The sequence below is a fragment of the Lutra lutra genome, chromosome 4 (assembly GCF_902655055.1).
Source record: "Lutra lutra chromosome 4, mLutLut1.2, whole genome shotgun sequence".
In the NCBI taxonomy this organism is placed as follows: domain Eukaryota; kingdom Metazoa; phylum Chordata; class Mammalia; order Carnivora; family Mustelidae; genus Lutra; species Lutra lutra.
Window position 1 is genome coordinate 153,349,876 of NC_062281.1, and position 27,989 is coordinate 153,377,864.

General features: G+C 50.5%; 1 protein-coding gene across 5 annotated transcripts; it reads right to left on the reverse strand.

Annotated features, from left to right (window-relative positions):
* Positions 1-101: 101 nt before the first annotated feature.
* Positions 102-27,156, reverse strand: LEXM (lymphocyte expansion molecule). 5 transcript variants are annotated; one of them, XM_047725813.1, is made up of 10 exons: positions 27,029-27,156; positions 24,442-24,529; positions 23,795-23,959; positions 23,570-23,692; positions 18,707-18,844; positions 18,375-18,530; positions 16,757-16,918; positions 15,607-15,732; positions 13,961-14,094; positions 102-1,311 (listed from the first exon to the last, which is right to left on the reverse strand). In XM_047725813.1, exons 2-10 carry the CDS (start codon positions 24,478-24,480, stop codon positions 1,239-1,241), a joined length of 1,116 nt encoding a protein of 371 aa, XP_047581769.1. In that variant the 5' UTR covers positions 24,481-24,529; positions 27,029-27,156; the 3' UTR covers positions 102-1,238. The 5 variants fall into 5 exon arrangements, with proteins under 5 accessions (XP_047581769.1, XP_047581767.1, XP_047581766.1 ...); XM_047725811.1 differs by lacking the exon at positions 27,029-27,156 and adding an exon at positions 26,859-27,013 and having other exon boundaries at positions 18,387-18,530; XM_047725810.1 differs by lacking the exon at positions 27,029-27,156 and adding an exon at positions 26,859-27,013.
* Positions 27,157-27,989: the final 833 nt, after the last annotated feature.

Below are 27,989 nucleotides of genomic sequence, written 5' to 3' on the forward strand. Positions count from 1 at the left end.
CACCTAAATAAGGGGCACCTGGGTGGCTCAGTGGGTTAAGCCTCTGCCTTCAGCTCAGGTCATGATCCCAGGGTCCTGGGATCGAGCCCCACATTGGGCTCTCTGCTCAGCAGGGAGCCTGCTTCCCCCTCTCTCTCTCCTGCCTCTCTGCCTACTTGTGATCTCTGTCTGCCAAATAAATAAATAAAAATCTTTAATAAAAAAAATTTACACCTAAATATTTCCTAGTTTTGCTATCATAAGTGGTATTTTAGATTTTCAATTTTTATTATCACTAATATATAGAAACATTTGATTTTGATATTTTGATCTTATTTCCTGAAAATTTGCTAAGCTGATTTATTAGATCTAGTTTGGACCTGTTTTGGCTCATCAGCTTTTTTGAGGATTCACAGGACTTTTTTTCACATAGGTGACATGTCTGACAATAAAGACAGTTTTACTTCCTCTAAAACAGTCATTTTGACATGAGTGAGAAAGTAACGCTTTTCATAAGTCACGCACGCTCTTAAGAGTATTTTTCACCATTATTGGAGTTTTATGGCTGAGTCTGTGGTGTCCCAGCCTCCTTTATGTCTAGGGACAACACAATCCTGCCACCTTACACAATCTCTTACCAACAAAAAACAGTGAAGGAAGTAGCTCGGGATATTGTGACCAACCCCACAGACCCATCTTTTTGGGCTAGACCTGTGTGCCCACAAGCCCCAGCTCCAAGGATGAAACTGATTGCCTCCAATGGCTGCACGTGGCCTGGGGGCCAGCAACCTCCTCATAATAGTGTTAGGCCCTGCTGGGCTTCCAGAAGCATCCTGGATGGAGATGGAGAGTTCCCAAAAGGGGCCTACAGCTGTCTTCTGACATATGTTACACTTTTCTGTCTCTTTTTGGATTTTAATGATCAGGGAGTCAAGCAATTTGGCCTTAGAATAGAAGAAGTTCCATTAGTCCATCTGCTCCCATGTTTGTGCCACTGGATAATCTGAATTCTAAAGATAGTTGATCTTCCTTATCAAAAGTATCTGGCCCCAGCTGTCCTAGCAGACATCATGAACTCCGGGTGGATGTCTCCAGCAAAAGTGATCCCACCGTATCCCTCCCTCTCCCAGGCATTCCCATGTGTCCCTTTCTCTAAGACCTTCCCCACCCTCCCGATTCCCACTTCTACCTCCCATCCCAAATTTGTCTTCAGGCCTTTGGGCCCTCTGGTCACCACAGGCTGTCCTTCATATGCAGCTTTAAGGAGTAGGATCTGAATTGTAATCCACAGTTGGAGGGCACTTCCCCTTAGTAAAAGGTGTAATCCTTTCCCTTTAAAAAGACAGAAAGAGAAAATGAAACTGGTCCCTTGGAAGGACTGAGCCCCCATCCCTGGAGAGGCACCGGGGGTTGGGGGGGTACGAGGAACAGGTACCTGCTGGCTGTGCTTCCCAAGGGATCCTATATGGGTAAGAGGACAAAATGGCTGACCTCCGGCAACAAAACAGCCTGGTTCTAAAAAGGAGATTCCTTTCCTTTGCACCTACTTTTGTTCATCAGAGCCTCCAAGTTGGTTTATAAGAACTTCAAGTACAGGGGCGCCTGAGTGGCTCAGTGGGTTAAGCCGCTGCCTTCGGCTCAGGTCATGATCCCAGGTCCTGGGTTCGAGCCCCGCATCGGGCTTTCTGCTCAGCAGGGAGCCTGCTTCCTCCTCTCTCTCTGCCTGCCTCTCTGCTTACTTGTGATTTCTCTCTGTCAAATAAATAAATAAAATCTTTAAAAAAATAAAAAAAATTTAAAAAATAAAAAAAAAAAAAGAACTTCAAGTACAAAATCCTAGCACTTGAAAGATCATCTAGGGGCACCTGGGTGGCTCAGTAGGTTAAGCATCTGCCTTCGGCTCAGGTCATGATCCCAGGGTCTTGGGATCAAGCCCCACATCAGGCTCCCAACTCAGCAGAGAACTGCTTCTCCCTCTCCCTCTCCCTCTGCCTGCCTCTCCCCATGCTTGTGCTCTCTCTGTGTCAAATAAATACATAAAATCTTAAAAAAAAAAAAAAAAGATCGTCTAGTCCACCCTGAGAGGGAGACTGAGGGTCCAAGAGAGGCAAGAACTGGCCTGAGGTTACCGTGGTGGCCGGAATCAGGGCCAGAATTCCAGCCCAGAGCCCCTAACCTCAGTCTAGTTTCCTTTGCACTGTTCTGATTCTTTCCTCCAAGGGGAACCCCTGGAGACTCTGGTTCCATCCCCAGAGCCATCTGGAAGATGGCATTTCAAGAACCCTTTGTGTATCTGACTGCATCTAGCAGCCATTGCGTGATACATATTTATGTGTTTGTTTATTGTCTGACTTCCATGTAAACTGACAAGGGTATGAAGCAAGGAGAGCCCACACACACGGCTGACAGGGATACGGAACAGTACAGCCACTTCGGGAAACAGTTTGTCAGTTTCTTATAAAGTTACACATACCACCTGACCTTGACACACTATGGTAGATATTTGCCAAGAAGAAACCAAAGCAGGTGTCTACACAAAGACCAGCATGTGACTGTTTGAAGCAGTTTCATTCAAAATGGCCCAAACTGGAAATAATACAGATGGCCCTCACCTTGGAAATGTATTTTAAAAAAAAAAACAAAAAACAAAAACAAAAACAAAAACCTGCAGTGCGTCCATACAGTGGAACACAACTCCGCATTCAAAGGGAACTACTGCTACACGCAACTACACGGGTGAACCCCAAGAGTGCCACATAAAACAAAAGAAAAGATACACAAGTATGTACCTATGGCATGATTCCACTTACACAACATTCTGGAAAAGGCAAAACTCCAGAGAAGAAGTCCTGGTAGTAGTTGCCAGAGGCTGGGGGACAGGGAGGAGATTGACTATGAACGGCACAAGGAAGCCCTACGGGGCGATGGTAATATTCTACATCTCACCCACCTTGGTCATTACATGATCACAGGCATTTGTCAAAACTCACGGAATTATATTCCTATAAAGAGTGAATTTTACTGTACGTTGTTATACTATTGTAAATCTGACTTTTAAAGAAATCCTCCTGTGGCTCTTTGCAGGCAGGATAAAGTCCAAACAGTTTAGCTGTGCATTCCAAGTCCCTGATGACTGACCTAGCCAGTCCCATCTGCCCTCTTCTCAGCTGTTCTCCCTGTACACACTCCACGCATCATCCAAAATGAACCATCTCGTCTTTTCCGGACGTCCTGAGCTTTTTTTGCTCCCTGTCCTTTGCTCCGGCTCTTCTCTCTGTCCTAAACATGTTCTCCTCCCTGGAAAAAGTGAACCCCCCCAGAAAGAACATGACCGGGACCAGCTGGGCTGGAGATGCAATCCTGTTTGGCTCCTGGTGTAGACAGAAGGTGAAAGGGATCCCAGTCTCCACTTCTCCATGTATCTGAGCCCTTTGCATTGTGACTCGGCAGTTTCCCCAACCAGAGATAGAGTCAGCTTCCCCTTGCCCTTCAATCTGGGCTGGACTTACAGCTTGCCTAGGCCAACAGAATGTGGAAGAAGTCAGGATGTGCCACTCTGAGCCTAGGCTGCCACAGGCCTCGTACACGTCCTCTCTGAAACCTCTGCCTCTTCAGTGAGAATAAGCCCAGGCTAGACTGCTGAGGGGTGAGTCCCTGTGGAAGAGCATCTAGTTGTCCCATCCAAGACCATCCCAGACCAGCCAGCCCCAGCCAACCAACAGACCCATCTCCTCCCCTGACTCAGAGCCCATTTTTTTAGGGTCTACCGTAAAGTATCATCACCCCTTAAGGTCCCTTCATTTCAGACACGAAGAGGCAAAACCAAGTTCCACCCCAATATTACATCTTCCCAGTGGCCCTTTCCAAAGACCTCCTTCTGTGTGGACAGCACTCTGAGGACAGCTTGTGGGCTGCTTGAATCACAGGTATCTCTTTGCAAACTCCTACATTAGGACGCCGAAATCCTGCTGTGCCTATCCATCTCGCTCCATCTCTTGCCACACCCTCTGCTGTGCCCCACCCTCCCACTGCTCAGCCACCCCCAGCTGGCCAGGCTTGTCATCTGTCCATGCCCAGGCCGGCAGTCTGGGACACTGCCATCTCTGCACCATCTTCCCATGCAGACTGTGGCTCCTCTCTCTGCACACCATGCTTGCACAGCACCTTGCCGAGCCCTCTGTCATGGACCTGATTCTAAATCAATTCCTCCCCTCTGCTCCATTTGCCTAGGACTTTCTGAGCACAAACCACTGCCCCCTAGAAATTGTTGGCTTACCTTTAACCGGCTCATCAACCTCTATGCCTTTCCCACCTCCTGCCTTCATCCAAGGTCAACCTTTTTCTGCACTTGGGAAACTGCCCCTCCGGCCTGAACAAGAGGTGGGTTCCACTACCCTGCAACTGAAGCACCTACTTCTTCCTTGCCCATCAGACTGGAAGTAAGCTAAAGCCTCTATCCCCACCCACTCCTGCCAAAAATAAAGGAGGATGGATGGAAGGAAGGAAGGAAGGAAGGAAGGAAGGGTAAAAATACGATCTCCTCTCTTCTCTGCCTTCCCTTGGAGCTTAAGACCCCATATTTCCTTTGTGTCATCTTGTGTCTACAGCAGTCACCATACTTCCACAGTAAATGTGTAGTGGGATTGTGGAGGGAGGGGACTCCGTGCTGAGCTTCCTAAGGGTTCCCTCTTCCAGTCCAAACTCCTAAATCTCCCACCAAAGCAGCATATACAAAGGCCCGGGAAATCAAAGGAAACTGACCCACAGGGGGCAGGTAGAATGAGGACAGGAAGGTGAGTCACAATAAAGTCTTTCTCTGGCTTAGACTTCCTGGGTCAGAAGAGCCCTCCCTCCTTGTCTCATCCTCCAGAAGACCATGGGGAAAGACCAAGGGAAGTATCTGGGTTTGTAGACGGAAGTCCTGGGTCCACTTGCCCCAATCCTCCTTCTCAGCTGCCCTATCACTATGGGAAGGGGTGAGTGTCTTCTGCATGAAGCTGGGCACCATTGTGGGGGCAGAGTTGCTGCCTGGTTCTCTTCCGCCCCGTCCTAGCAGTCAGGATAGGGCTGGCATGCAGCAACTGCGCAGTGAGCCTCCAAGGACGGTGTGCATGAATGCCATTGACTGGCAGCGACTTTTTAGGAACTCTCCCTCCAAATTTCAGTCGTCTCAACTGGAAAACATCAAGAGTGAGATCTCCCTTTTAAAGTCATCATATATAGCAAATGCCTACGAAATCACTTTGTATGTCATAAACATGCTCCAAGAATAATTATCATTATTATTATTACAAAGAATGGATATTTAGGATTTCAAATTCAGATTTCTGAGCAAGGACTATGGCTTTAGTTTAAAATCCTAAAAAGGTAGTATGCATGCTTAAGTATTTAGGAGGAAATGTATTGATGTCTGCCATCTACTTGACACGTTATCAAATTATAAGGTGACTGACAGATGGACAGAAGGACGGATAGGTAGAAAGAGAGGTCATAAAGCAAGAAGAGCAAAACGTTAGTGATATAATCTAAGTGGTAGGTACATAGATGTACATGGTAAAAATCCTTTCTATTTTTTCTGTATGTTTGAAATTTTTCATGATGAAAAAAATGTCAGGCAAAAAAGCTTTAAGGAAAAATAATCTTCTGCCAAATCAAATTGGAAATTTCCCACATGTTCCTTTCATGGAGTCATTCAGACTCCAGACCATCTCACCAGTTAATGCCCCGACTCCCCCTTTTACAAATACTCCTTGAGCACCTTCTGTGCAGGCCAGTGAGACACCAGAGCCCCAGAATCAAGAAGCTGAATCTGGAAGCTATATCTGATAGGGACAACAGCATGAGAGTAAGTAATTACAGCATAAGGGGGGAAAGCCCCTCGACCTGGGGATCACAGGAGATTGAGGATAGACACTAACCAGACAAATCAGGAAAGGCTTCGTACTTAAGCAGAGTTGTAAAGGATGAATAGGGGTTTTCCAGATAGGAACGAACAAAAGGATGTCCTAAGTACAGGTCACTGTGGCCAACCCATGGAGAGTGGTGCAAAGCGTGGCCTGGCTAGAGCACAGAGTTCTCTTGTCCACACAGCAAGAAGGTGGGTCAGACAGAATAAAAAGACCTGGTGGCTGGGGTCCTGGCTGGCTCAGCTGGTAGAGCGTTCAAGCCCCATGTTGGGTTTAGAGCCTACTTACAGAAAAAAAAAAAGAGGGGCACCTGGGTGGCTCAGTCAGTTGAGCATCTGACTCTTCGTTTAGGAACAGGTCAGAATCTCAGGGTTGTGGGATCGAACCCTGCGTTGGGCTCCGCCCTCAACAGGGAGTTTGCTGGGGATTCTGTCTCCCTCTCCCTCTACCCCTTCCCCACTCACATGCTCTCTCTCTAATAAATAAATAAGATATTTTAAGAAAGAAAGAAACGTTAAAATCAAAAATCTGTTTTTCTTTTAAAAAAAGGCCTGGCTGTAAGCACCAAAAATGTGGTCAGATTGGAAACAGTGGTCATCGGTCAATCAAGCACATTTATGAAACACCTATTGCATACACAGCTCTAAAGAATGAAAAACCAAAAGGCTTTCCTTCCCACGCAGGAATTAAATCCCAGGCTGCTCAACTGGAAGCCCAGAACCCAATAGTTGGGCAGGAAGAAGCAGGTGAGGGCCGGAGGGTGAGAGGTGACACGGATTAGCTGTCACTTCACATCCCAGGAAGAGATTTCACAACTCTCCCACACACACCCTTCCTCACTTGGACTGGAGACAGCAAAGTGTTTGAGGACATGTGTTCTGCCATCGGTGGCCTCCTCCAAAAACCGGGCCCAGGAGGAGAGGCTGAAGCCCAGGGTCAGAGTCGGGGCACCGCTTCTGCCCTGTCTATACATGGCGGTCACTTCCTCTCCAAGCCTCACTAACTCATGCATACAGCAGGGAAGATGGCACTGACAATGACCCTTTGTCTTCTATGGCTCCTGCACAGCCCGTGGACTTTGCATGCATCTCCCCCAACGGGCGCATGTCATCACAAGCAGCACGCAGGGGCCACAGGCAGGGGTCAACAAGAGCAAGTCAGCACTCGGCCGTCAGGATCCAGTGAGAACGCCTCCATCCTCCCCATCTCCCTTCCTTCTTACTCATTCTTGACTCTGGCTTTATTTTTATGTGTTTTGATTTTTTTTTTAAACTTCTAGACTCAAATGAATTCTTTTGCTTCTTTTGCTTTCAATCCTTCTTGTTCAATATCACAAGCAATTAAAGTTCTAAATTTTGCTCCAACTGGATATAGGGTTTTTATTATAATTAATTTCTAAAGGGTGTGTAATAACTTTTTTTATTTTTTAAAAAGATTTTATTAATCTATTTGACAGGGATATCACAAGTAGGCAGAGAGGCAGGCAGAGAGAGAGAGAGAGTGGGGGAAGCAGGCTCCCCACCAAGCAGAGAGCCCGATGTGGGGCTTGATCCCAGGACCCTGAGATCATGACCTGAGCCAAAGGCAGAGGCTTAACCACTAAGCCACCCAGGAGCCCCAAGAGTGTGTAATTTCAAACTTGACTCTCTCTTAGACCCAAGAGCTATTGAGAAGTGTACTTCCTAATTTCCAAATACTTGGTTTGGGGGACTATCCTTTTACTGTTAACATCTTGTTTTATTGTACTACGTTTAGAAAAAGTGACCTCAAATTTTCTATGTAGGATGTTTTAATCCTAGACATTTTTAGGGAGATTTTCTTAGACGATTGGCTTTTATACATGTTCTGTGAGTATCTGAAAATGATATGGAGTAAAGTACACCTATTCAAATCCTCCAAATAATTATTTATATAGCCTATCTGTCAAATACTCAAACAAGTCTATTCAGAATTCTCATCAAGATTGTGGGGGGTGTGTCACTGTTATTTTGGGGTTGTAAAGGTTCAGTTATTATAACTTCTTCATGGCTTTCATTGTTTATAATGATGAAATACCCAGTTTTGTCCCATTTAATATTTCTGCCTTGAATTCTACTTTGCTTGGTATTTGTATTACCACTTTTTCTTTCTTTATGGGTTGCATTTATCTGGTATCTCATAATCAGATCTATTCTTACATATTTTGTCTTCCCCTTTCTTTGAGCTCTCCATGCTAATTCCTTTGCCATTTGATTGGAGTATATCCCCCAGTACTATTTTCAGAAAAGACACATTCAGTGTATTTCCTAAATCCTTGTGCATCTCTATTTGCCTTACACATGAATGACAGTTAGCTTAGATAGAGAACTCTAAACACAATGTTTTCTATCCATGTGTCAGAAGAGAAGCCCAAAACATGTCTGGTTGTCTTTTATTTAAGTTGTAGGTTATTTGTGATACAAGACTTTTTTTTTTAAGACTTTTATTTTATCTTTGAAACTCAGAAATTCTATCACTCTTTAAGTGAGCTGAATGCATACATTAACTTATCTCCCTTGTGAAATCCCACTAAAACAAGGGTAAAGGAATAAAAACTTTTAACGTATATACTCACAGGGACAAAAACAGTAGAAGAAGCAGGTGGTAAAAAAAAAAATTGGAAGTTAAAAAACTGATGGAAGAACGATAACTTAAGTTAGCAGACCCAAGAAAGCTAAACTCTAAGCCAATAGAAGATAAATTTAGGAATTCCCTCACGCCAGAGGCTGACAAATCGGCAGCACCAGTAAGTAAGAGAGAAAGTAAGTAAGAGAGAAGTAAGTAAAAGAGTAAGCAGAGAAAGAGAGAAAGTAAGAGAGAAAGCAGAGAAAGCAGAACCAAACCCAAGCTACTGATAGAGAGTCTGCAGAGTATTAGTTTCCCTCCCCACTCTCTGCAGCCAAATGAGTGCTTTTCATGAATGAAGATTGGAGAATTTGTTCTCTGGAGACAGAGAGGTTCTTTGTACAGGATGACACCAGGCACAGGTGATCTCATGGGTACCATATTTAAAATGAAAACAAATGGAAGTTCAGTCCCTAAATATGACCTCTAGGCTCTTCTCCACTTAGAACTCTGGTAGCCAAGACTCCCAGAAGAGTTTTCTTCCACCAAAGTAAAAGACAAAACATCTCACAACACTGACATTGAAAACAGTGAAAACACTCAGTTTGGTCATCCTATGTACAGTCCATAATCAACCAGAGCTTTCAGTTGGATTTTTAGTTAGACATGAATGCACAGCCAAGAAATACCAGACATCTGAGAAAAACCTCTGATATGGAATATTGCGGCCAAAACAAATATACAGGTAGGGAAAAAAAACATTTGGTAAAATAAAAGGAGACAATAGTCAGGCAAACTTGTCTTAATCAACAATATCTTGAAAGTATGAGCACTGTATCCATGAAATAAGAGAATGGCATTACTAAAACATTTAGAAAACAAAAAAGAGCAATTAGAAATTAAAATATGAAATCAGAGAATGAAAAAGTCAGTGAGTGAATGAAAACAATTTCTAGTCACCTGAAAACAATTGGCAGCTCAGACATACCCAGGATGGAACCAAGTACAGAGCAGGCTTTTCAAATGAATCTGTGAAAGAGCTTATCAGGGAATCATTTTTCCCACCTATGACCTACCTACTATGCCTTGTGACACAGTTCTCCTGACCCAGGAAAGAGCCCAAGTGGGTCAGGGTTACAGGGACAATGTCAAACCAGAGCCCCAGGGCAAATCATGTACCAGCCTGACAATTAGACACCCACAGGAATCTGCTGGTTGACTTCCCTTCAGTAACATTCATAGGCTTTGACTATGTCCCTGTCGGGTATAAATCATTCCCATTTTACAGATGGGAAAACTGAGGTCTGAAAAACAAAGGGTGACTCTCGGCTGGAGATGGGTCTAAATGGAGAACATACAATGTGTGTAATCTGTCTCAAGAGCACTTGTCCTCTATTTACCTTATTTTTTCTTCTGATTATAAAAATGTTATATGTTTTTCCTGAAAAATCCAAACATCTCAGAAATAAAACAAACAAAGTAGAATGCAAAAGACCCTAGTAACACTCCAGAGGTAACCATGAGAAACAGTCTGTGGTCTAGTTCTCCAGAGCGTGTTGTCTATGCATATGGAAATATATTTTAATAGGTTCATTATACTTCTATTTTTAATATTCATATGTATTTCATCTTTCAGATAAAGTTTATAATAAATGTATCAAGTTCCATCTACTAGCCCCTTGAAATATGCTAAAACGACATTAAATAAGTACATCAGTGGGAGAATTACTATTTTTTCCAATATCAAATCTTTCCATCCATGAACATGGTATTCCTTCCAGTTATTCAAGCCTTTTCTGACATCTTTTAGCAAAGGTTTATATTTTTCTTCATGTATGCCTTAACTACACCTAATTAAGTTTATCCCAATGCCTTTTATCAATGGTGTTGCTACAAAGAATGAAATCCTTCCCTTTTTCTCAATTATGTTTTCTATTAGTTATGGCCGCAGTATCAGAGGAAATTCTTCACCTTTACAGTTTTAAAATGAGCCCGCCTGGACTATTTTAGGTAAACACATTATAAATTGTGATGATTTGCTCTTCCTTAAGAGTTTTATTTCCTATTTGTTTTTCTTGTCTTACCGCATTTGCTGGAACCTCCACACCAGTGTTGAATAATGTTGGTGACACAAGCATCCCTGTTCTGTTCTTGACTTCATGAGAAGCCTTTAGCATTTTACTATCATATTTAGTAGTTTGGCCTCATCTTTAAAAGCTCCCAACTTCCCTCAGGACCCAAGTGCCCTCCCATATCTCCCCCCCTTCCCTGTCAAATTTCCTTCTTAATATTTTTCCTTCTTTGACAGCAGAGGGTAAGTTAAATTGCTATCATTTCTTTTCCTGGTTGATGTGCACTCTAAGGCTCTCTAAAGAACTCAGCCCTTATATAACTAAAACATAGAATTCTGCCCAGTCATAGCAGCTGCTAAGGGACAAGGAAGCTAGGACTTGCCACACACCTGCCAACCAGAATCCCCAGGCAGAACACCTTTTCAAGCATCATCTCCTTCTGTCCTCAAAGCAGACACTATGAAGTGGGTTGTTTCATTCACTCTCATTTTTCAGAGCAAAGTCTGTCTCCACGTAACGTGTCCTAGGTCACACAGCTAAGCAGCGACAAAATTCTAAACCAGGTTACAAAGGAAGTCCTATAGCCTCACAAGATTGAGTCCTGGATGTGATCACAGTGGTGAAAAGGAAGTTCAGACCCATGGGGAAGGCAGATGTTCAGGGGAGAAAGCTGAGGGTCTAATGGGGATGGAGCCTCTTTTGCTTCCCTGCAGGCCTTTGCTGAACAAACAGTATATAGAATGGAGCTTCACTGACAGGGTGGCCAGGGAGGAGGGGCCCTGCAGGAACCCCCAAATCCTCACGTGGGCATGTGTGATGGGAAGGGCCCTGCCCTGGAAAGAAAGACGAGATACGAGTCCCCACTCTATAGTTCACCAGCTGTGTGACCTTGGGCAAGATGTTTCCCTCTCTGGTCCTGGTGAACACCCATAAAATAGACCCAACCACCTTGGCTAGAAAGAGGAAGAAAGTGCTTTTGCACACTCACAGTGTTCCATTTGATTTTCAATTAAACAAGGCAGATGAATACATGCATTTATCTCTACTCTCTCTGCTCCTTCTTCAGTCTCCTGAAAGGACTAGAAAGGAGTGTTTTAAAGATAGACAAATGAGAAAAGGAGAGGCCAATATCAGGGGACCAGGAGTGTGACATGTTTTTTTGGAAAATGGAACAAGCTGCTTACAAGACGGGGAGCCGGTGAGAAACCTGTCAGTTCCTTCCACAAACCCCAGAGAGACCCAGGAATCGGAGGCACCAAAAAGGAGACGCAAGACCAATGGCTGAAAACAGAGGGAAAGTTAGACACACGCACACCATTCCTCGCCCACCCAGTAGAAGACTGGAGGTTTAGTATGCATAGTGACTCCAGAGGGGGAGGCTGGGCACAGTGGAAGCTAGGCAGACAGGCACTGTCATCAGAATAGAGGAAGTAGGTAGAAATCCATACCCTGCTTCAGATCCCCCTGCCTCCTCCCTTAAATACCAGCAACCACATTTACCCACCCCAGGATGTAGGATCCTTTTCTAGAGAAGCTGAACTGTCCCACAGAAAGCACCTAGAAACACTGACCTGGAGGGTCTTCCAAAAGAAGGATCAGACCCCCATTATCTACTCACTCCAGGTGAAGCCACCAACCCACAAGCCCCACCAGACTCACAGCCCTGGTTAGTGCTTTCCTCTTAAACATGAACAACACAGGTCAAAGAAATAAGGAACTTGGAAGAACCACAGGCCCTGTGGGGGACAAAAGTAAACTGAAGGGAAATTGTCATTGTTATCTTCAGATAAAAGAACATATGGCATATAAGACAATGCTCTGGGGGCTAGGAAAAGAAAAAAGAAAAGAAAGCAATCCACAACATTCAAGAGCTCTTGCAAACTATAAAAGATGAAGCCAAAATTTCAAAAGGTAATAGCAGAGTTCAAAGATAAGAACAAGGGAAATTGACCAAAGAGTAGGATAGAAAAGGCAGAGATGGGAAATAAGGAAAAAAAAAAACAAAACAAAAAAAAAAAAAAACAAGATAAGAAAGCTAAAACATCAAACCAGGATAATTAACCTTCATCTAAAAGAAGGGAGACAGGGACGCCTGGGTGGCTCAGTTGGTTAAGCAGCTGCCTTCGGCTCAGGTCATGATCCCAGCGTCCTGGGATCGAGTCCCACATCGGGCTCCTTGCTTGGCGGGGAGCCTGCTTCTCCCTCTGCCTCTGCCTGCCATTCTGTCTGCCTGTGCTCGCTCGCTCTCCTCTCTCTCTGACAAATAAATAAAATCTTAAAAAAATAAAAATAAAAAATAAATAAAAGAAGGGAGACAAAGCAGAGGGGAGGAAATCACCAAAGACACAAATGCAAGTGATTTTCCCAGAAAATTGTTCCAGATGGAAGGAACCCACTAAGTACCCACAACTGTAGGTGAAAACAGATTCACACTAGGATTATTTAAGATTAAATTTCAGCACACAAAGGACAAAGAGAAGATCCTAAAAGCTTCTAGAGAGGAAGACGCATTCAAAGGACCGAAAACCAGAATGGCTAAGGAATTTTCACCACGCTTGAATTCTCAAAGGCAATGGAACAAAGTCTTCAGAATTCTGGAGGAATAATATTTCCAACCTAACATCTTGTTTCCAAGCAAACTGTTAATCAGTTGTGCAGGTAGGAAAAATTTTTTTCTTAAAAAGCGCCACCCTCTCAAAACAAGGGCATAAGTCAAGAACAAAGACACAACAGCCCTATTGCTAAAAATAAGCAGTTAAAAGCTGGGCTTTCCCCAAGCAATCCGGTCCTCATGCCCTCACAGATTTTCCAACAGCAGAATGATCTAGAGTGCATGTTTATTCACCCTTGACCATTCTGAAGTGGAGATTACATTGAACCTGATGGCCTCTTGGGTCAAAAAAAATGGCAGCAGCTCGCATTTACAAGCTGCTTTGTACTTAGCCGTGGCATCTCAGGCACCTTTTCTCCTTAGGCTTCACAACAGCTCCCTGAAACCAGTTTTAGCAACCCCATCACGAACACCAAGAAACTGAGATTCTGCATGGGGAGGCCAGCCAAGGCCGCACTGAGACGGTGGGGGTTGTGGGTGGAGGAGTTAGCACTGAGCCCCTTTTCCTCAGCAGGAGCTCTAGACAGAGCCTCTCGTTTGGGGGGCCCCACAGTCCTCTGCTCATCACAGCTGAAGGAAAGGAGGCTTAGAGAGGTTAATGGATGCGCCCCACCTCACACAGCCAGTAGGCAGCACAGGTGGCAGTCTGAAACCTCTCCACTGCCTCGCTGTCGGGCTGGCCCCAGGGGCCGTAGAGCTGTGTTCCCATGGGAAGCGAGCACACACTGGTGGCAGGGGGAGAAGAGGGGAACCCCAGCCCACCCCAGAGTAAGCCCTTGCCCCTCTGCCAGAGCTCCAGGAGCACTCACTGCATGAGCCTGTCCCTGGCTGGGTCTGAGGGGTAGCGCTTGGATCCACCCAGGAATAGGGACCGATAACGCTGTCGATGGTCCTTGGTCTCTGCCAGCCAGGTGTTGAGGTAGCGACCCACACCTACAGGGTTCTGTACAGAGGGAGAGGATGGCAGGACATTAGCAAGCCCAAGGCCTGGCCTGGAGATTTGAACTCAGCCCCTCCCCCCCACCACCACACTGCTCCCTATTCCACTTGTTAGGGCTTGAACTGTGTCTTCCAAAGAGATGTGCAGAAGTCCTAACCCCTCGTATCTCAGCATGTGACCTCACTTGGGAACAGTCGCTGATATAATCAAGAGGCACCAACAGAGACTTTCAGAGAGAAGCCACCTGCCCAGAGTCACCAGGAAGGGCAGGACAATGGTGGGCCAGGAACCCCAGCACCTGCGGAGCTACTGTGCCAACAGTGGCCTGGGAGATGACAGGAGCCAGACAGGGTCTGAGGTGCTGCCCACAGGGGACAGGCCAGTCTGGTTGGCAGCAAGGTCCTGGTGGCGTGCCTCCCGCCCCAGATAGTGGATCTCACCTCACCCCTCCCACTCTGGAGTGGCCAGCCCCACGGCAGCAGCATCTGGCTCTTATCTAAATACCTTTCCTGGGGTCCCCAAGCAAAGACCCTCTCCTCTGCAGGAGGTGCCAGCTTGGGTTGAGAAAACAGAAGCTTGCAGAGAGCTGACTAGCAGGTCCTCCTGAGAATCAGGCAGGGCGACAGGGTGTGGGCACAGTCGCAGCCAAGCCAGCACTCCGGAGTCGGGGTGCGAGGGGAGGCAGTGGGAGCATCATGGGAAGGCAGGTGTAGGGGTGCGAGGGGAGGCGGTGGAAGCATCATGGAAAGAGACAGGTGAGTCCGTTCTGTGGCCATTCATGGAGCCGTTCACTTAGGATTCACGCCCCTCTCTGTGTGACTATTAGAACCCAATTAAAGGTGCCCTTAAAGACTGAAGGGCGGGAGTAAGAAACAGAATGAGCTCGATGCCCAGTGCCATTTGTGTAAATGAAGATGACATGCACACGCAACCCGAGAGCTTAGCTGTTTTACAAGAACACTAACGAAAGGTTACATCGCACACGTGGGGATGGCTGCCTCTGGGGAGCGGGTCGGCGACCGAAGGGGACCTTGCTTCACCAAGGATGAGAAGGGGGCTAACTGCCCCAGAGGCCCCGAGACAAATACAAAGAGAATGGAGGGAGCAGTTCCCTGAGAAAATCAGAGAAGGGGATGGCTCTGGGGTGACGTCCCTTAGGGCAACTGTTCTCAAAGTGTGATCCCTGGAGCAGCGGCGGCAGCAGCATCACCTGGGAACGTGTTAGAAATGCAGACACCCAGGCTCTACTACAGGCTACCAAGTTAGACTCTCTGGCGGGACACCCAGCAATCTGTGTTTTAACAAGCCCTCCAAGGGGATGCTAATACCCACTCAAGTCTGGAAACCATTGCCTTAGAGAAATAAGACAGTGGGAATAAGACAGGGAGAAATAAGTGGGTTTGGGCTCACATAGAGCCTCTGTTTCTAAGGGCAAGGAGGGCTTGGGGCTGCCTGTAGAGACAGGAGGGAGTTCCCTGCTCATCACCATGTAACTCCCACTCCAGACCCACTCACCCAGCTTCCCAAAACCATCTGGCAGGCCTTTATGCCCATCCGCTTGGAAGAGAACAGGAACGGTGGCTGGTTGACACGTTTACATTCTGTCTTTGGAGGAAGCCATGAACCGGGACCAGACGTGGCCTAGGGGTAAGGAATGGGAGCGGAAAGCTGGAGGGGTCTGGCGGTGTCAGCCTGGGGCCGGGGCAGGTGAGGGCTCTGGGCGGCTGACCTCATGCTGACCTGGCAGCCCTGGGCCTTGAGCCAAAAACAGGGGCGGGAGGGGTTTACCCAACCACCTTCCAACTCACTCATCCTCTGTGAGGATGCCCTGTGGAGGATGTCCACAGGAGCCCTGTGGAGCCCTCATAACTCATGCCACCCACTCTAACCCCACCCATCAACCTGACCCCTCTTTCAGGGTTCCCAAAGGCCCACAGGCCTGGGAGGGCCACAGAGGTATTTCCAACCTAGAAAGTGAAAGCCACAAAGAGTTTGGAACTAGAGGAGCTGGTTTCTTCTCATACTTGCTGGGGGAGCCTGGGCAAATCCCTCCCTATCTCTGGGGACTCAGTTTCCTTTTGTAAAATGCAAATGCTAACTCCTACTTTGGGGTGCTGGAAGATGCCTGGCCCAGAGCAGGCATTCAGGAAATGGTGGCACCCTTTTCCATTCCTCCGGGCCCTACTCCTTCCCAAGCCCTGAGCAGTTCTCCCTGGAGGGCAGGTCCTGCCTGGGGGGTCTATCCAGGTCACTGGCCATCCCACCCCCAAAGAGGAGTGCCCCATTCCCTTGGAGGGAGCAGGTGGGCAGTCCCCTGTCAGGGAACACCCCCTTATTCACACTCTGCCCTGCCCCATGTTCCCTCAGCTTCTTCCCAGGGACACTTGGGGGGTTCCAAGCCCAACGCTGCCAGCTCCAGACCTTCACCTCTCTCAGCCCACGTGGGTATGCTCAGAGGACAAGCGAGTAAACTGAGCCTCAGAGAGTGGGACGGACGTACTCAGAGTGACAAGACAGGCAAGACCAGGACTGGAAACCACGTGGGTCTGATACCCAAGGCTAACTTTTCCCCTGAAATAGCCAGCCCCATCCCATGCTGGCCCCGCAGGAGAGCCCCTCCCAAGAGAAGAAGGAAGTAAGGTTTTGGGGGGGCGGAGACACTGACTAGTTTTCGGGGACACTGGCTAAGGGTGGCCCAGTAAATCCTTTCTGTAGGGGTTTCCGGGTTGCGAGAAATTTTCGAAAAAACCCCACGCTTCTTATTGTGATGTGAGTTAAGTTCTTCCACGAAGCTCGTAAAATTCATCAGTTCCCTGGGCTTTCTTTTCTGAGAAACAGAAAAAAAAAAAAGGTGTCTGTTAGGCCAGGAAAACCCGAGCCCTCTCTCTGGACCTTCAGCAGCAGAGAAAAGCAAGTGGCCACACAAGGAGGCATCGCTGTCCATCCTGCCTCCCCATGTCCCCAAGCAGCCGGCGGGGGGGGGGCGGGGACGGGGAGGGCAGAGATGCAGCCCTGGCCAGGGGCCAAGTGAGTCTCACAGCCTCCATGTCTGTGCCCCCGGACAATGTAACCAGCATCTGTTTGCACATTTCTTCACTTTTGTGCTCATTTCAATGGCATTATGGCCGGCATCCTATTCTCAGCAGGAGCAATGGCCCAAACATCTAAAAACCAGTGTGATGGGGTAACACAGCAGGTTTTTCAGGCTGTGATCTACTCTGTAGGACACTACCATGATGGACACTTTTCTCCAAACCTGTAGAAGACACAATCCTCAGACTGAAGACTATGGGCTTCAGGTGATAATAATGTCAGTATATCGTACCACATCTGTCACCCTGGAGCGGGATGTGGCCAGTGTGGGAGGCCGGGCAGGGAGGGGACACCAAGGAGGTATAGGAATTCTGGGTTTGCTGCTCAAGTAGGCTGTGCACCTAAAAATGCTCCAAAAATAAAAGTTTATTCTTCTTTAGATAATAAAAAATATTCTCTCCCACGGCGCCTGCTGTGCTGGAGGGGATCACGTCGGTAGCTGGTCGTGGGGGCATGTGGGAGGCCCTGGCGAGGAGCCGGGTGGGAGGGCTTATTCCGTGGCAAGTCGCCCATCGGTCTGAAGCGTGTCAATGTTTCACCACCAGCAACCCCTTGTCACCACCTGCCGACACTCTGTGAGGTGTTTACTCATGATTGTGTGTCCTTTTCTGCTAGAAGTACCATAGTGGCGGTCATGCCCATGACTCTGACCTGCCCCCAAACTCGCACAGCGAGTGGAGACAAAATGAGCGGGCCGTGGGACAGAGACTGAACTCCAGTCGCCACGAATGGGAAGAAAGCAAAACGCCATGCCAAGGATCACACGACGAGCGTGATGGGGGCGGGAAAGGTGGGCTGCGAGTTAAAATTCGACCTCGGTTTTCTGGCCCTCCCGGCCCTCCAGGTCTCTGGCTCATTAACAGCACTGCTGGGAGCTGGGCCTGTGACGCCTGGAAAGTGCTTACGAAGTAGCCAGGCACCCACACCTGTGCCCTCGGGGGCCCGTGGCATCCAGCCCTGACCCTCTGTGCCTCCTCTGCGGTCCGTGCGGGTAAGCCAGACAGATGTGCTGGCATTCAGACCCTAGCTCTTCTCCTTCTGAGAGGCGCGGACACCCCACTTCCTCACCCAACACGGGGTGCCCTGTCGCACGGGGGCCACGAGGGTGGGGAGCGCACAGGCTGGTGGTGATCCCAGTGCAGGGAGTGAGGCTGGCCATGCCGGCGGGGAACACCTGCTCCACGCCTCACCTGGGTACACACCTGCACCGAGAAATGCCCATAAGGCTGCGGCTTGCTGCGGTCGCCAGAGAATGTGTCGTAGAAACCACGGGTGCCCATGGATTTTGCCAGGTACGCCTCAATGCCACTTTTGAAAGAGTAGGTGCAGGGTGCCAGACCACTCCCCTAGAACAGAGCGCAGATGGCAGTCCCCCAGGAGAACCACCGAAGCAGGCCCTTCCCGCCCCCTCCTCCACGGGGGCTTAGTTTCCCCATCTGCCCCAGGAGTCCTCTCTGTGCCCCCACTGGCCCAGGACTGTGCAGAAAGGCAGGCCAGGCCCGGCCAGGTTGGGGGGAGGTACCTGGTGAGCCATGGGGGGCGTCCTGTGGGTTGTCCGGCATGGGGGGGCCTCAGAGTGAGAGCGGCTGCAGGACTTCTCCTCCAGCTTTGTGTATGGGTTACCCTTCACCCCATAATTTCCGGGGCCTGGATAGTAGTTCTGTCAGGAGGGGGGGAGGGACAGAAAGGTCATCAGTCCCTCTGCTAATGCGGAGTATGTCTGAGGAAGAGAAGCCCCTGGGAGGGGAACGGGATGTTCGGGGCCTCTGTGTGTTAACCACACCCCAACACACGGCATGCTCGGTCTCAACACAGTTCCACCACTGCTCGAACCTTCAGTCCCAAGTTCAGGCTCTTCCCGGAGGCCCCACTGGCCTGGCCAACTCGTTTCATGCCGCTGCCTTCCTCCATCACACACTCCTACCAGCTGGGCTCCTTGCAGCTCGCCAAATACCATTCTGCCAGCCTCCTTGCCTGTGTTCGATTGCCTCCCTGCCTTCTTGGCCTCAGAAAATTCTAATTCTGGAGCACCTGGGCGGCTCAGTCAGTTGAGCGTCCAACTCTTGGTTTTGGCTCAGGTCATGATCTCCCTCTGCTAGGAGATTGAGCCCCAGGGTAGGGCTCCTCCCTCAGCAGGGAATCTGCTTCCCCTCTCCCACTCCCTCTGTGCCCCCCCCCATCCTGCTCACAGGCGTGTGCGCCGGCTCTCTCTCCCTCTCTCAGATAAATAAATCTTAAGAAAAGTCTAATTCTGCAAACCCAGCTCAAATGTCATCTCTCCTGGGAATGAAGCCTTCCTTCCCTATCACCCCAGACAGTCGCCGGCTTCGGTGGTCTTAGAAATGCCATCTGTTACACCCATTTTATAGCCCTGCATTTGCATGAATGGGGTTCTCACTGTGCTATGAATGATGCTGTGACCTGGAAGGATCTGGGGTCCTGAGTTTGAATCCTGGTTCTGCTGCTCCACAGCTGAGTGACCTTGGACATACCCCTTCATCCTAAGCTTCAGGGTCCACCATTGTAACATGGAGATAGTAATGTTTTTCTTCCAGGACAATGAGGAGGAAATTTTAAATAATGTCTATAAAATCTCCTGCACAGTGCTCAGCCCATACTGGGTACCAAAATCTAAGTCAGGGTGGGATGCCTGTCTTGGGGGTCAGGAGGAGAGTCTGAGGGGGAAGGAGAGACGGAGAATTGCAGCTGGAGTGAGTATTTGGAGCTTCCACTGCCAGGATAGGAAGTATGGTTTCTGTAGGTGGGGTGAGGGGAGGCTCCCTGCAGTGCAGGTGGGTGGGCGGGTTAGTGAGGGGAGGTGGTCCTTGGAGAGAGACCTGGAACGTTTGCTGCTGCGCTGCTTCTCTCAGCCACACGAGGTCGCTGCCGCCCAACAGATGGCTCAGCCCTGCCCATTGCCCTCTGGAACCAGTCTGGGAAAGCAACCCCACAGGACAGGATGGACGAGGCAGGGAGCCCTGCTGGGGATCTGTTTGCCCTCAGAGGACAGGATGACGCGTTGCCTCCTTCCAGGGCCCGGGGTTTGCAGGTGTGCTCAGGAGCCCCCAGGGAGGAAGCTGGGTCCTTGGGTGGTGTGTGAGGTGCCTCAGAAGCCCCAGCACGTTGGTCCTGGAGGTGACCCAATGAGAGCAAATCAGCACCATCCACAATGAACAGATGAGAAACAGTTCAGAGAGTCAGACCTCAAGTCCAAGGTCCCACCTCCGGAAAGGAGCCGCGGCTAAGCTTCCAGCTGCAAAATCCACCCACTTCCGGAGCTGATTCCCAAGGCCCTGTGTAAGCCCCAGGGACGGGAGGGCCATGATCCTGGGGGCACCTTCGAGGTGACCTTAGAAGTGCCTGTTACAATAGGGATGCCTGGGTGACTCAGTCGTCTGCCTTTGTCTCAGGTCACGATTCCAGGGATTTAGTCCTGCGTTGTTGGATGGGAAGTCTGCTTCTCCCTCTGCTTATACCCCTCCTCTCTGCTTGTGTGCTCTCTCTCCCTCTCTCTCTCTCAGATGAATAAATAAGATCTTAAAAAAGAAGAAGCAGCAGCATCAGTTACAACAGAGAGTGACCGCTGCGCTTGGAGTCCATGGACAGCACCCAGCCCAGAGCCCTGGGCTCATCTCTTCCTTCAACCCTTCAGGTTTCAAGATGGAGTAACACACCTGGGCTGATGTGAAAGTCCATAATTTTCTTTTTTTTTTTAAGATTTCATTTATTTATTTGACAGAGAGAGAAAGAAAGAACACAAGCAGGGGGAGACGCCAGAGGGAGAAGTAGGCTCCCCACTGAGCAGGGAGCCCGATGTGGGGTTCGTCCCAACACCCTAGGATCATGACCTGAGCCGAAGGCAGACGCTTAACCAGCTGGGCCACCCAGGCACCCTGAAAGTCCACGATTTTGACTGGAATGTTTGGCTGTCAGCACTTTGGGGACCCAGGCAGGAGTGATTAATTCTGGGGGAGGTGTGTGGGAATGTAAGAATTGGCACAGCTTTTTTTTTTTTTTAGCTGGACCCATGGAGGGGTCAGCATTCTGGACAGGGGGCAGCTGTAACCCAGAGGAGACCACCAGGCTCCCAGCCCAGGTCTCACAGCAAGAAGACAGAAAATGGGCCTTGGACATGAGCTTCCCGAGGGATTGCCTTCTGCACCCACCAGGGCAGGGCCACCCCCTTGAGCTTGCTGTCCAGCCCTGAGCCCAGGAGAGTGGCTCAGAGAAATCCCGCAGGGCCTGGGGGAGGTTACTGCAGGAGCAGATAGGGTGACAAAGTAGCAGAAGAACCAGCTGGACGCGAGGGCCGGGCAGTGAGACATTTCACCCTTACTCAGCCAACACTCACAGATGCCCCGGGGCCGGGGGCTGGAGACACGGGTAGGAAGCATCAGGCTTGTTTCTCTGTCACCATCTGGGCAGGGTTCTGGCCAAGACTGTCATCCAGGGGCCACCAAGGAACAAAATCCCAGTAAGCCCACCGAGGTGTCAAGTACACTGCTTATGTGCGGTCGCCCTTGGATCCAAATCCTGCTTGTACCACTCACAGCTCTGTGACCTTGGGCGGTTACTTAAGCTCTCTGGGCTCTTTTTCTCATCTGTAAACCGGGGATAATGACAGGGCGGACCTCACAGGGGTGTTGTGAGGATTAGACTAATTGGTACACTCAGGTGCTTAGGACAGCACCTGGCACGTGGCATAATTCGTCAATTGTTACTACTTTAGACTTGAAGGTAATGACTCAGTTTGAAATGCCTCGGGGCGGCCCCTCTCCCCAGGCTGCCCTGAACAGCGTCTGTTGTGCCTAAGATACAAGGAGCTGTAGTTTCCAGGCTTCACCCAGGCAAGGCCCGAGCCTCACCTGGAAGGTTTGCAAACACCGAGAATGTTTTGGGACACCTCGTACTTAGCAGACAGGCATGCACTTATTCAGTCTACAAATACCTACGATGTGCCCCACTGAGTGCTAGGCACAGCTAAGACCTGGGAGTCCCGCAGTGAGCCGACCAGGCAGATGTCATCCACCCTCGGGGGCTGATGTCCAGGGGAGCAGAAACACTAGACACAACCATGAGCAGAACTCCTAGGAAAGGGAGCATCTAGTGGGGGTCAGGGAGGCTTCCTGGAGGAAGTCACCTTGGAGCTGACAGCTGAGGGTTGACTGGGGGGCAGCAGACGAGGTTGACCAAAGGAGAGGGAGAGGAAGAACACTTCTGGTGGAGGGAATGGCAGGAGGAAAGCCCCAGTTGAAAGAGCTTGGCCCATTTGAGGAGCTGGAAGGAGACCAAGAGCATCCAGTGCGGAGAGCACCAGGGCCGTGGGGGAGGGCACTTAGTAAACCTCAGAGCGAGCTCTGCTCTGGGAGGGTGTGACTTCTGCCTTCTCCCTCCTGCCCGTCCTGAGCTTGAACCCCACTCTGTTCTCCCCATATGGGATGATCGCCCCCACCCACACGGATGCCACTCCACCCCTTACCACTATCACCTCCCCCACCTGGATGCCTCCGAGCCCCACCCCCAGGAGCAGGGTGCTCCTCTGAAAATGTAAATGAGGCCCTTCCCTTGTCCAAACCCTCCACAGTCTTGCCACAGCGCTCAGAATCAATCCCCAAGCCCTGCCTTGCTGCAAGGTCCTGCGCTCTGGCCCTCACTCCTCTGCCGTCTCTCCTCCTTCCACTCTTGTCCCTCCTTCCAGCCGCACTGGCCTCCTGCCTGCTGGTTCAACTCCCTGTCTACACCTGCTGTTCCCGCTGCCTCGAATGCTCTCCTGCAGCTACTGTGAATCTCCAGCGCTCATGTCCTGCAGGTTTTGCTCAAAGGTCACCTCCTCCCAGAGGTCTTCTCTGACCACCCTATAATTGCACCTCCCTCACTCTGTATCCCTTCCTGGTCTCATTTTTCCTCACGGTCCTGATCGTACAGGATTTGCTTCTTTGTACCGCTGTGCCTTCCACTAGGGCCCCAGTTCTCACTGCTCAGTCCTCAAGCCCGAGAACAGTGCGTGGCAATTAGTAGGTGCTCAGCCATTATTTGCTGGCTAGACAGATGGACATATAGGTGGATGAGTTTGTCGAGCACCTAAAATATAGATGTTTGGACTCTGTGCTTGGGACTCAGGGATGAACCAGACCCGTCCTGCCGGCTGGAAGCTCCTGGGCCAGTGAGGGACAGGCACAGGGATATATGACAGCCCTTGGACTCAAGGTTGTGATACTGGAAAGCAGGAGGCAGGGGGGTTTGGGAGACCCAGAGGAGAGCTTGGCCGAGCCTGGGGAGGACATGGCACAAGGAGGGGTGTGTCCAGCACCAGCCAGGCTGCGTGCTCTGCAGATGGAGGGGAGCATGGTGGGGGGGACCCTCCCCAGTACCTGAGGACACCTACCCCAATGAGTCCTCGGAAGCGAACCTCCCCAGAGCTGAGCAGCCCCCGGGTGCTGCCGGGCTTCTCCTTCAGCTCTTCCAGGAAGTCTTTGAGGTTGTAGGAGCCGGGTCCCAGCTTCTCCTTCTGCCCCAAGAGAAGAAAGCAGAGGGTAACAACCTTCTGCTTGGGAAGGTCCTCCCAGGAAGGACTCTGGAGGGTGGTGGCATTCCCCAAGGGAGGACTCACCTGCAGCTGCTTCTCTTTCATGATGGTCTGGTACTGGAAGTGGGGCAGCTGGGTCAGCCGGACAGCTTCCTGGGCACGGGCCCAGCCTGTGCCCACCTCCTTTCTGAGCTTCTTCTTACTAAAGCAGGTCTCCTTGGAGCTGTAGGTCCCAGGTCCTATGTGGGACTGAGTCAGAGCACAGTCACATCCACAGAATCTGTCCACAGAGCAACTTCCTCCCCCCAGAGGCCACCCTGAGCTGGGGGTGGACAGGCCGAGCCCACTGCAGCCTCTACCCCTAGTCCCCAACCCAGCGCTGAGGGGCATGGCTCTCACGGGACCATCACAACACCCTCTGTCGTTGATCCCCGTATACTCCCCTATAGCGGGGAAGGGTAGTATCATTGGTATAGCCTACAGCCAGTTCTTACCAAAGAGGAAATGCCCCCCGGGGCTCTGTGGTCCCAACCCACGCGGTCCTCACCCCAGTCCTGCACTTATCAGCACATCTAAGGCCCCGACTCTGAGCCACGCTCTATGCTCCCAACTAGAGGCTTGGAGAGGTGTTAAGGTACAACAGTGACACAACTCAGCTCTTCCCCAATGGCAAGGCACTGGAGGGGGGCATGGGGGAGAGGTAGGGCTGCAGGGAAGCTACACAAATTTACCAGGTCCAAAGAATGAAGCCTGGAGTACGGGGCCTCCATGAAGGTGCTGAATTTCTTGTGGCTGGGGTAAACTGCAGAGACATCAAACCTAGGGAGGGACAGAGGCCCAGTGAGATCCCAAGGCCTGGCCCCCAGACACTGTGTGGACAGTTCTGGGGGTTGGCCGTGTTGGCTTCCCAGAGGACCTGGCTGCTGGGACCCCAGGGTCTCTGTCCTTCCTGCCTCTCTTCCCCTGGACACTACCCTTGCCTGGTCCCCTCCCCTCTGCTGGGGGGCCTTTACTCAAAAGTCATCTTCTCCTTCCAACCACCAGCTGCCAGCACCTCCCAGCTTCTCCTCCCAGCTTGCTTCCTCTCCTTAGCCCTATCACTACCCAACATTTTATATCTTTTTCCTTTTGGTTTATTATCTACTCCAACCACCCCTCCCGACGAGAACTGCCAACCCCGGAGTACGGGTTTTGCCGTATGCTCGCTGTTATGTTCGCAGGTGCTAAAGCTGTGCCCGGCACAGAGTAGATAGCGTAAATGTGGCGGGTGGGGGGAATCTCTGCGCTGAAACCCTGCCCACCTCTCTTGGGCGGAGTGACAGCACCCCCACACATACACCCCGCGCTGGGCTGCAGGCCTCTCTGCGCGGGGCCCACAGGAGGTGCTCTCCAAACGCTTTCAAAGCACTTAAGGATGGTGAATGAGCCCCGGGCCTAGAAGGGCAGCCGGTGGGACCTGGAAAGACCGGCCCCCGTTCCTCACTGCCAGGCCCCCTCCCGTCTCTCCCTCCTCCCCCAGACTCCAGCCGCGCCTCCGGGGGGGGAGGGGGAACCCCCACCTGTGGCTCTGCACCCCGAAGGGTGCCCCGCTAAACCATTTGGTGCCCATGGCCCGGGTCCCCCCTCTCCCCCTCCAGTCGAGGTCTTCAACTGGGACTCCCGCCGAGGTAACTCTTGGGGCTGGGGCCAGCGGCCACTGCTGCCGCGGCAACCCCGCCTTGTGACCTGTGATTCGCCAGAGATTCTGTGCGCGTCTGTGCCCACAGGCGCCCCCTGCCGTTCTGCTTCCGCTCTGCACATTTTCCGCGCCACTTTGCCTGAGATCCTTCTCTGAGCCCTGCAGCTTTAATGGCTTTCCTGGTGGTTTTTAGAGTCATTTTAGAGTCATTTGTGGAGGAACCCTTTCCGATGTCTTGCTTTATCCCGGCAGGTCGCGGAGCCTATTAGAGCGAGGCTCCGAAATGCCTCGAAATGTTAACGGACGCTCATGGGGCCGCTGGGAGCCGCAGAGAGGGCTCGGCCTGGGCCAAGAGAGGGCATCCCCATTCCTTCTCCACTTCGGAGAGGGAAGGAGGAGAAAGTGGGAACCAACAAGGAGAGCCAGAGTATGGAGGGCTGCAGAGAGGGAGGGAAGGCTTGCAGGGATGGAGGCCGGGCTCATCTGTCCCCCACAAACCCCCAGACACCCACCCTGGGCAGACGCTGTGTAAGATGCCTGATCCTGGCCCTAAGAATCTATTGGGGGAACCAGTAACCACACAGTGTGGCCAGGCCTATGAGAGAAGGAGTCCTCAGACCCAGCCCGTAGGTAGTAGTTCAGGGAAGGCTTCCTGGAGGAGAATTCCAAATTCATCATTAAGTGTGTGTATGAAGTGCTAGTAAAGAAAGGAGTTGAGGGGCACCAGGGTGGCTCAGTCAGTTAAGTGGCTGCCTTCAGCTCAGGTCATTATCCTGGAGATCCAGGATGGAGTCCCACATCGTGCTCCCTACTCAGTGGGGAACCTTCTTCTCTGACCTACCCACCTCTCCTGCTCTCTCCCTCTCTCAAATAAATAAACAAACAAACAAAGGAAAAAAAAAAAAAAAGAAAGAAGAAAAGGAAAGAAAGGAATTGAGTCTCCCAGCAGGGTATGGTCAGCTCCCTTTCCTCCTTTTCCTCCTTTATCCCTTGATCAGTGCCCCTTGGTCATGCTACATCTCTTATCATCTCTCATGATTACATTTGATCCTCCCAGTGGTCTAAGGCTGAGGCACAGCACAGAGCCACACTCCATTTAATGATGACAGGGCAGAAACCAGAGAAAAGCAGGACTTGCCTGGGGTCCTACATCCAGTCCATGGTGGAGCTGGGCTCCCGGGACAGTGTGTCTCCTTTTAGGGTCCACCAAGTACCCTTCTGACATCCCAGTATAGCACTGAACTAGAAGTCCAGATGCCTGGCATAGCTGTGGGCCGGACTCTCAGGCCCCAGGACAGGCAGGCACATGGCCATGTCTGGCACAGTGCCCACCCTGCACCACTGAGCTGGCAGTCAGAGGTGCCAGGCCTGGGGACACACACCCTTGGTCATCTAGGCACAGGCTCCACCCCTTCCCAACTGAGCAGATGTGGGCAATTCATTTCCTTTTCCGATTCCCCACTTTCTTACCTGTAAAAGGAAGCTAATAATCTCTGTTTCCCTCCAGACTTCGAGCAGGACTGAGTACGCTCCTGGCACATAGCAGAATCTCAATGAGAGGCCATCCCCAGCCCTTGGAAGGGGACCTAGCAAAGGTCCAGAGGCAGAGACTGTATCTCACTCCCTTCCTGGTACTGTACCTGGCACGCAGTAAAAGCCCAGTAAATATTTGTTGAACAATGAGTGCACAATAAAGGAATTCATCTAGAGTAACTTCCCAGTCGTGCAGAAATCCTCAAAGAGAGTCACATCTGAATCCTGGCTCTTGCTGCCTTCCAACTGGCAGCTTTGGGTACGTGACACTGGTCAGAGTTCAAGTTCCTTGTTTGTGACTTGGGCAGTGACTGCTGCCTCGCAGAGGAGCTCCCTGGAGGTGTCCATGAAGTGGGGTTGTGTCCACTAGGAAGTCCTGTGCACAGGAGCGGCCCTGTGACCAGCCCCTCTTCTGTTCAAGTGTCGTCAGTGGGGCCAGAACCTTCCTGAGGCTGCATTGCAGCTTCGCTCCCGGCCTGAGCCCCTTGGCTCCAGGACTCATGGAGGGGTGACCATGGAATATAGACCAAGGTCGGTCGGGTGGGGAATCCTGGCTGCCAGACAGGCCAGAGCAGGCACAGGCAGGGGTGAGTCAGCTCTGCCACAAGGCAGCCACCCACCCACGTCAGCCCAAGGCCTCCCCATTATAGCAACACACTAGTCCTAGCAACCAACTCATTCCTTCTTGAAAGCCCCTCCCATGCCATTACACAGAAGGAGAAACCAAGGCTCAGAGAGGGAGAGTAACTTGCGCTGGTCAGTCTAGTGTAGGTGTAGGGTCCCATGGCAGATATCACTGGGCTTGGGAGCTCCCCGGCTGCAAGATGTTCCACCCACCCAGGCTGAGGACCAGCTGTTATGTCAGCGGAATCAGGTCAAGATTCTCGGGGTTCAGGCCTCCATGATGGTGCTGTCCCCACTGCCTTCAGTCTTCATCCCCTCTGTCTCTGGCCCACTGTACATTTCAGCCATATGGGTGCCCTGAGTCACCCCCTGCACCGCAAACCTCCGGCCTTTCCCTGTGGCCCTCCCTTCCTCTGAAATTCACCTGCAACCTACACTTGCCAT

Coding starts and splice junctions, on each gene's coding strand:
- LEXM (XM_047725810.1), bottom strand. CDS start 26,929: ATGTGCCAGGAGCGTACTCAGTCCTGCTCGAAGTCTGGAGGGAAACAG. Junction 24,530..26,858: donor TTATTAGCTTCCTTTTACAG/GTAAGAAAGTGG, acceptor GTCCCTCCCTAG/GTTTGATGTCTCTGCAGTTT. Junction 1,312..13,960: donor GCCAGGGACAGGCTCATGCA/GTGAGTGCTCCT, acceptor GTCTTTTTAAAG/GGAAAGGATTACACCTTTTA.